We start from the raw sequence: 8,143 nt of genomic DNA, 5'->3' as shown, positions 1-8,143 counted from the left end.
TATTGGAATCAGACAATCATATGCGTCAACATGCATGTAAATAACTGTCGGCTATACAAATTCAACGATGGAGCCTTCTGACCAATTCAAGGGAATGTTCCACAATTGAAAATATTGGAGCAAGCATCAGATGCGATTAAATGAGCCCATTTACAACTATTGGTACGCTTTCAAGTGGGAGGGCTGCTCCAGACAATACGATTTTTCTGTTTAGTACTACGCAGGAGCGGATCCACAGGAGGAGAGGGCACGGGACAGGAGCAGTTTTTAACACACAACGCAACAAAACTGGGTATCTCTGGACTTTCAGGCGACCAAGAACAGTTACAAGCAAAAGTGAAGGGCCTATGAGGTCAAAAAAATCATTCAATGATTAGAAAAGTTGTGAACTGGAAATCTTAAGCCTTATTAGATTGTCCAGGGGCTCCATGCTGTTTCCGGGGAATGAGCCCACTTGCAGGATCATTACGATCGGTAAGGAGCGTTCCACGTTGCCCTTCATTTCTTTCCATTTGCTCGAAGGGCCCTGCGCTGTTGCTGGGGCCCTTCTTGTCAGCGTGCCGGGGTACTCTTGTTAATCAGGGACCCTTCCACGGATTCTTTCACCAGAAAAGCTCTGAGCTATAGCCGGGGTCTCATATGGTAACCTGCCAGGGTATTCCCGGTTGCTCAGGGGCCCTTTACGTGGGTCTCGGTTATCCTGCCTACACACTTGCGATATGCTCATAGGCCCTGTACATTGGCCTGGGGCGTTTCCTTATTCCTTGCTTAGGGCCTCTTGCTTAGGGCCCTACACTCTTGTCGGGGGCCCATCTGATGGCCTGCTTGGGCGCACTCAGGCGTTCGGCGACCCTCCACAGTGGGTCTTGGGTACTTCTTTTCCGAATGGGGGACCCTACGCTCTTCTGGGAGCCCTGTCTGATAACCTGCTCGGGCACATTTGATTGGGGGCCCTCTGCATTGGGCCTTGGACACGTGCTATTTCAATGGGGCTCTGTGCGCTTGTCAGGGGTCCTCTCTGTTCGCCTCCTCGGCCACCCTGGATTATATATATATATATATATATATATATATATATATATATATATATATATATATACACGTCTGTGTGTGTGTATGTGTGTGTGTGTATGCTACACACGACTTGTCCTAAAATGTAATGACCGAAACGCAGGACGTTTTGGAGGGGCCCCAAACTCCAGGGGCCCCACAATGTTGCGTGCCCCCCCCCCCCCCGTCGACGAAAACCTGGATCTGTCCCTGGATCTGCTCCTCAACTGGTCATTATTTAATTGCGTCATCGTACTTTGCACGACACTTGAAACCCAATTGACAGCCATTATATCTGGAAATCGTACTCACGAACGCCAGATATGGACAACTTGATAATGATATTTTTCTTGGCATCGATCGCCGCACGGTTAATGAAATGACAGGGTTTGAATGAGGCCATCATGGCGTCATGGATACCTGGGTGACGTCAAAATAGTTTGCACATCCTCGCGGGTGTGTAGCTCAGGAACTAAGAGCGGTTTAGGTCTTACGAAGGGCAGGACTGTAAACTGGACCAAACGATCTTCAAGATGGCTTTTTCAAGTCAAAGCCCCATACAAATGTGGAATGCTTTTAAGGGGTTTCCGTCCCAGCAAACGGCCTCACTGTCCCAAAACAGGGCCTCCTGTTCCAGAAAAGACGTTTCCTGATACAAAGAGGTAGCTCCTGCTCTAGGACAGAACCATTCCGATGTACAAACTGGGCCTTCAAATGCATCAAAGGGCCTCGTTATCCCCAAGCAGGGAATCATGATTTAACGAGGGGTACCCTTATGAACAAGGGGTCTTCTAGCTCAGAACGGGGGGTCTCCCCAACCAGTACTGTATCCCTGACACAAAAGTGTAGCTCAGTGGTGTAGGACATGGGATTTCTTAATACAAAAGGCCCTTTCATGATCCCAGGGGCGCAGCCAGAGCTTTGGCACGGGTGCACAGGGTTGACAAAGGGCTCTCTGATAGTTAAAGCCCCCCCCCCCAAAAAAAAAGAAATCGCCTGACAAGGCCCACTTGTTACTGAGAACATGCTTCTCCGAGATATTATATATACATAGACATAAATATATGCACTCACATGTATATATATATATATATATATATATATATATATATATATATATATATATATATATATGTGTGTGTGTGTGTGTGTGTGTGTGTGTGTGTGTGTGTGTGTGTGTGTGTGTGTGTGTGTGTGTGTGTGTGTGTGTGTGTGTGTGTGTGTGTTGTGTGTGTGTGTGTGTGTGTGTGTGTGTGTGTGTGTGTGTGTGTTGTGTGTGTGTGTGTGTGTGTGTGTGTGTGTGTGTGTGTGTGTGTGTGTGTGTGTGTGTGTGTGTGTGTGTGTGTGTGTGTGTGTGTGTATATACATGTATGTAGACGCCATTTTGCCCTCCATAACTGGACTGTAGGCCAGACGTTACCGCGATATCAATTCTGTCCGAGGAGTATCATGTATAAACTGACAAAATCATGTGTTCAATGACTGCATGAAATAAATCATTGGCGTTCTTCATTTTGCAATGGTGTCCTCTTTCTAAACCGATAAAACTCAGACACTTTGTCAGAATGTTCATCTCGGTTGTACAGAAATGATACGGATTCCGCAAATATAGATTGAAGATCAAAATGGGTCAGCAATTTGAATCAATATGGTCAACCATGTCTGTTTGGATATCTTCAACATTCAGTCAGAATGAGAAGTGGTGCAAATTATGCAAGCGCAGTTTTGAGCACCCGCGGTCGAATATCTTGGAAAGAAAAAACTCGACGTCAGGCGTTGCAGTCCCTATAAGGCCGCACAGCGTCGGTCCCGTGGCTAATACCAGGCCGTGACCAACAGGTGGACTAAATGGCGGAGCATCTGAAAGAAGCAGCTTTGAGCGCCTTTGGACAACAAATCGTTCATTTAGGGATATTCCGGGCGTAATTTTCACCTGTGCGGTATTTGGATTGATGACAATAATGTACTGCTCTTAACCGCGAATTGTCGCTGGGATCTCCTGGTGTGGCTAGAAGAGTGAATGAAAAATATATCTTTGTCGTGTTGCTGTAATTGTTGGTCTGTCCAAAGGCAGTCTCAGACAGATTTAAAGAATATTTTCCGAATATAATCTTTGGACTGAACGATTTTGTTTTTGAAAGGCTTTCAAAAAACACTATATTACAATGATCATTGTTGCGCGCACGGCACCTGCCCCTGGCCTTCTTTGTATTGGCCAACGCCGTTCGGTTTGAAGAAAACTGCGACCCAAGCCATCTCTATCCTTGCTCCCCGAGATTACGGACGTGCCACTGGGGCTATACAGCGCCGCCAGCCGCTCATCCTGGCGGAAAGGGCGGGCACCGCGGGGAATCGAACCGCGTACCTGTGGTTTCCCAGGCGTGCAGTGCTTACCGCAGGCGCGTTGACCACAACACTATCGGCGCCCGGCGCGCAGGCTCAGACCTTTTGGTGGTATTTGTTTCGCTAGCCGATTCTGAAAAAGGACGTTCTCAGGGAAGCATGGGATGGCCCCGTGCATTTTTAACTCATTCCGACCCACTCCATTCAGCACTAATGAGACCCCTTACTTCTTTCCGGTTAAGAGGCCACCTCAAGTGCAACACTGCGGGATGCATCGCTGTTCTCCGTCAAAGAATGAAGGGCCATTCCGTCCAACCAACGTGTATTTTCCGGCCGTCATTCTGGCGACATGGGGCGACACCCCCTGGCCGGCACGGAGACCCTTAGAGGGGTACACCATATCACATTGGTTCGCTCCCTGACGCGGCAGGCCTTCTGCCCGCACAGTTGACCCCGGATCGACGCATGAGCCGTCATTAACGCAACAGCATCCCTGCCCACCGCAGGTGGTCAAATAATTGGCACAAAGACTTCCGTTGGGCTCATGGTGGGGTTGGGTTGGAGGGCCCACCGTTCGGTACTGGGAGTCCTGACTGGCACAGGGCTCTTCCATTTCAACGTGAGCACTCATCAAAAGTTCCCATGTTCCTTTCAGTTGTCAGAGGGTCCCGGCCAACACAAGAGACGCCCCGCCACTCGGGCTCACGTCCACTTCTATATCAAGCAAATCTCCCCCCCCCCCCCCCACCTCTCCCCCGGCCGATTCGGGACCCTCTGTTGATACAGACTGCCCTGTAGGCACTGGAGTACCCTGGACGATACAGGAACCCGATCAACGTAAATCGTGGGCCCGGCCTTGTCGCTGCTTGGGAAATGGGTACCCGGAGCTTAGACCGACCCGGAACTAACTGCTCGTTGTACGTGATCCCTGGCCAAAATAGAGGAACGCCCGTCGCAGGGCTCCCTATCGGCGCAAGAGATCATCTTATTGACATTTGAGATCACGGTCCTAAGAGAGGGAGTCCTTAATGTGACCTACAGCCAGCGCTTCGGGCCCTTCAACAATCCCATCGGGTCCCTGATCTTTGATCTCGAGAGACCCTCCGGCCCCTCTTCAGACCCCCTTAAACACCGCTCCGACTCAGGGCCACTTGCCGTCACAGGACCCCTGTTCGGCACTGAGGCCCCTGACCGTCACAGGATCTCCTCATTAAGTTAGGGCCCCCGAACATTGCAAATCACGGCCCCCGGCCCCGTTTTTGCTTGAGAAATGGGCATCAAGGGCCCAGACAGGCATGGAGCCGACTGTTCGGTGTTCGTGGTCTCTAACTCACTCGGACACCCGCATTGTCTAAGGGCTCCTCAAACGGTGCCAGAGGACCTCTGACCGATATTTCAGGTCACGACGGAACGCACCGCGATTCTTTACGTGACCTACCAGTCCTTCGGGCCCTTATGGCCTCCCACCGGGCCCTTGATCGTCGGTTCTTGTGCGCCGCCAGGGTCCCTCTTCGGCCCTTGCGAGCACAGGGCTCTTTGTTAGGCACTGCGGACCAGACAGATATAAGGCCCCCGACCAGTGTAAATCGCTGGCCCTCGCTTTATAACTGATTGGGATGAGGATCCCCAGGCCCATACCAACACGGAACCGACCATGTGGTATGGTGTTACCTGACCGACGTTTTCGGCTCAGGCGGTCTCCAATCGGCGCAAAGGGCCCTCTGACCGTTTTTTGATGGTTCGTTTTCGCGGGTCGGGGTCCCTGAATAAGGCCCCGACCTACGCTGCGAATGCGGCCCTTAGACCATCCCGTTGGGCCTTTAATCGTCGAACCCGGCGGGCCCTCCAGGTTCTTCGGGCCTCCCCGAGCACTGTCTCTGACCGACTCGGGTCCCTCGACATCATAGGGCCTCTGTAAGGTGCTGTGGGACCACAGCAATTTAGATTGCCGGCTCTGGCTTGTCCCTGCTTGGGAAATGGGCCCTTAGACTCATGTTACCACGGAGCCGACTGTACGTTACTGGCGGTGTCTGACCAAAATAGAGGCCCTTATCAAGCCAGCGGGTCCTTGATCAGCGCCCAGGTCCCTCTGGCTGGTATTGGAGTGCCCGGCCCTGCGAGCCGGGTCTGCCTGAATGAGAGCTCCGGCTGGTTTTTCGGGCCCTTAATCGTAGATTTCGAGGGCCCTTCCGGCTTCTCGGAACCTGGGAGGGGGGGGACACGAATCATTGCGCCCCCCCCCCGCCGCCTGCGCTACTGCATGATCCAGAAAGCAGGCTGCGCTTTGATGCAGTAAGCCCTCGGAGCCAGATCTGGAACCTCTAGCTCTATTATGGGACCCTTCTCGATCTGCACCTGGGTAATCTAGGTTGGCTTGAAAGGGTGTGTTTTGTTCAAAGGGCCTCAAAAAATTCTAAGGGGACAAAAATACATTCCTGAGCGTCCCACCCACCTCGTCCCCCGGTGCAACGCTCATTAATAAGAAATTGACAAAATCTGTAGTACGCCATGCCCTCCATGAACGAAACTCAACGAAATACCTAGGGTCAGACGATATTCCTCTCCACACCGTCCACTTGTAAGGATGGACGTGCGCCCGGCACGCACGGGCCTGCCGCGGTCGGCCGCCGATTGACCCTGGGTCGGCGAGCGTCCGCGCACAGCCGGCGGCGGTTTGTCACGGGAGCAGGCGGCGAGGTCAGGGCGGTGCGAGGCGGAGAGGAGAGGGAGCGGGGCGGACGCCGCTGGAGCGGTGCCCTGCGCGGAGCTGCACCGCCAGTATAATAGGAAGAAATGCAGGCTTTACGCACCGGTAAATGTCGGGGTGACTTCGGAGTCATTCACCTGTACAATCGCAGCTCCAACAGCACGGCACCAGCCACGTCACAGCTGCCCGCTTCATGAGATCGCCCAATGTCGACGCGTTCTTTACGACGTTCTGGTCCGGAGGGGTCCGCATTCGGCACTGTCTGTCCGTGCCTAACGTGATGTTTGTTTGGAAAATGTTCACGCTCGGCGATTCGCCTGGACATGGACTCATGACCGAGATTCCCTGGAGTCCAGCCCGGGGCCTGTATGTCCAGCGAAGAGCGACTTCATTGTCCTCCTGGTTTGAAGCTAGTCCGCTTATAGAGGGTTTGAGGACCGAGTCAGAAGCGTAGTGACGGAAGGCAATTTGGGGTCCGTACGGAAGACAGCGGCACACCTACCAACGTGCTCAGCAAACGGCCTCTTCGGATTTGAACCACCTCCCTTTTAAAGTGGGGTGGTTGACTGAAGATCCCCTCCACGACTAACAGGAAATCACATCCCTGCTTCTAGCCTCTCTGGCCTGGCCCGGTTCACGTTTGGTCAATCCGGTGAGATCCGGTCCGCACCGGTTTTATCTGCGTCGTTCCGGACAAATTTCCCAGAACCGGACACCCGAAATAGCCCATCTTGAGTGCCTGCACCACGCCGGCTCATTTGGCTGCCTTTATAGACCGCTAAGCCCGGTCGATGCGAGGGTGGAGAGCAATCACACCAGCATTAACAATGCGGACGGGGGTCGATGCGGCGTCAATGCCGGCAGAGCGCATGCCTTCCCACCGCAAAAGCCTGCGCCCTGGCCGCCGTCTGAGAACAGGACTCGCCGCAGGCTTCTCCGCGCCGTTGGTCTCGTCCGTGGACATGCTGCCACCGAAAATGTACCGGTACCGCACCTGTCCGTAGGACCCAGGATCCCTGATGCAGTCTTCGACTCGCAGACTCGGGGCAGACCGGGATACGCCGGTCTCGCCCCAAGTTTCCCCAATCATTCCATCACCGGGGGAAAGTCTTCCATCTCACTCCTCGCATAGTCAACCACAACCCACGACAGGGGGCCTGATGATGCAGTCAATCCGCAGGAAACGCTTTCGCCTCATCGCTAATACAACTACGGCCGCGAGCACGGCGGCAGTATGCGTCTGTGACTGGTTCCCAGTGTGCCAATGTACCCGCTAGTACAAGTCGGCAGCACTCAAGACGTGGTGCGAAACTTCCACCAATCCAACTAGTGTCCCAATTTATGCGCTACCCATGATGGATGACAAATGCGTTTGCGTATCACCGTTCCAACGGTGCCTCCAACGTTCCTGCTTCCGCAGTTGGCGGGCAGCGGATGGCAAAGAGCGCCTGGCACCATCCGTCGGCGGCCTTCCAGTCCCAAGGAATCAGCCCGAAGATGGCACACACATGGCAACTGCTGCCAAATAGGCAAAAAGTTCACTGCAAAGAAAAGACTCCAGCACACTGAACTGCGACAACCCAGCGAAGCGGGGTCGGGTCACCTCAGAGCCGTTTATTGACACCAATCTTCGCGCGGGCCAACGCGCCGCGGGAGATAAAGGGAGAGTAGCTCGCACACCGAACATCGTGAAAGGGAATGCCAGGGTCCGCGACCCATACAACTGGGACGGCAGGCGCGGCCGCAGGTCACCTCAGGTCACGGTCACCGGTGACCCGGGGTCAGGCCGGGGTCACGCTTCCGGTGACCCGGGGCCACGGCCAGGTCGCTGGCGGCTCAGATCTGGCCACAGTTGTCGATCATGATCTTTTTCGTCGGCTTGCCGTTTTGGGTGCCTGCGAAACGTCACGGGGGAGTCAGGATGGCGGGTCACACTGGGGTCACGTAGGAGGTTGGCGGCGACGGTGGACGGTCACCAGGGCCTCTCGGCGCTCAGGTGTCGGCGAACGTCCTAGATCGTGCGGCGAAGCCGGCAACTAAATG

At 53.8% G+C, this 8,143-nt stretch overlaps 1 protein-coding gene across 1 annotated transcript in view; it reads right to left on the bottom strand.

The window, feature by feature from the left end:
* Positions 1–7,651: 7,651 nt before the first annotated feature.
* The window catches only part of LOC119091599 (peptidyl-prolyl cis-trans isomerase), a gene marked incomplete in the record, with an annotated part of 6,389 nt that continues 5,897 nt past the window's right edge, over positions 7,652–8,143 (bottom strand). Inside the window, 1 exon segment of the mRNA XM_037214410.1 lies at positions 7,652–7,995. Coding sequence (XP_037070305.1) covers positions 7,937–7,995 — 59 coding nt within the window.

This window comes from Pollicipes pollicipes, unplaced genomic scaffold (genome assembly GCF_011947565.3).
Source record: "Pollicipes pollicipes isolate AB1234 unplaced genomic scaffold, Ppol_2.1 Scaffold_1600;HRSCAF=1878_pilon_pilon_pilon, whole genome shotgun sequence".
Taxonomy (NCBI): Eukaryota; Metazoa; Arthropoda; class Thecostraca; order Pollicipedomorpha; family Pollicipedidae; genus Pollicipes; species Pollicipes pollicipes.
The sequence above is the reverse complement of the archived record's forward strand: the minus strand, read 5'-3'. Positions and strand labels throughout refer to the sequence as shown.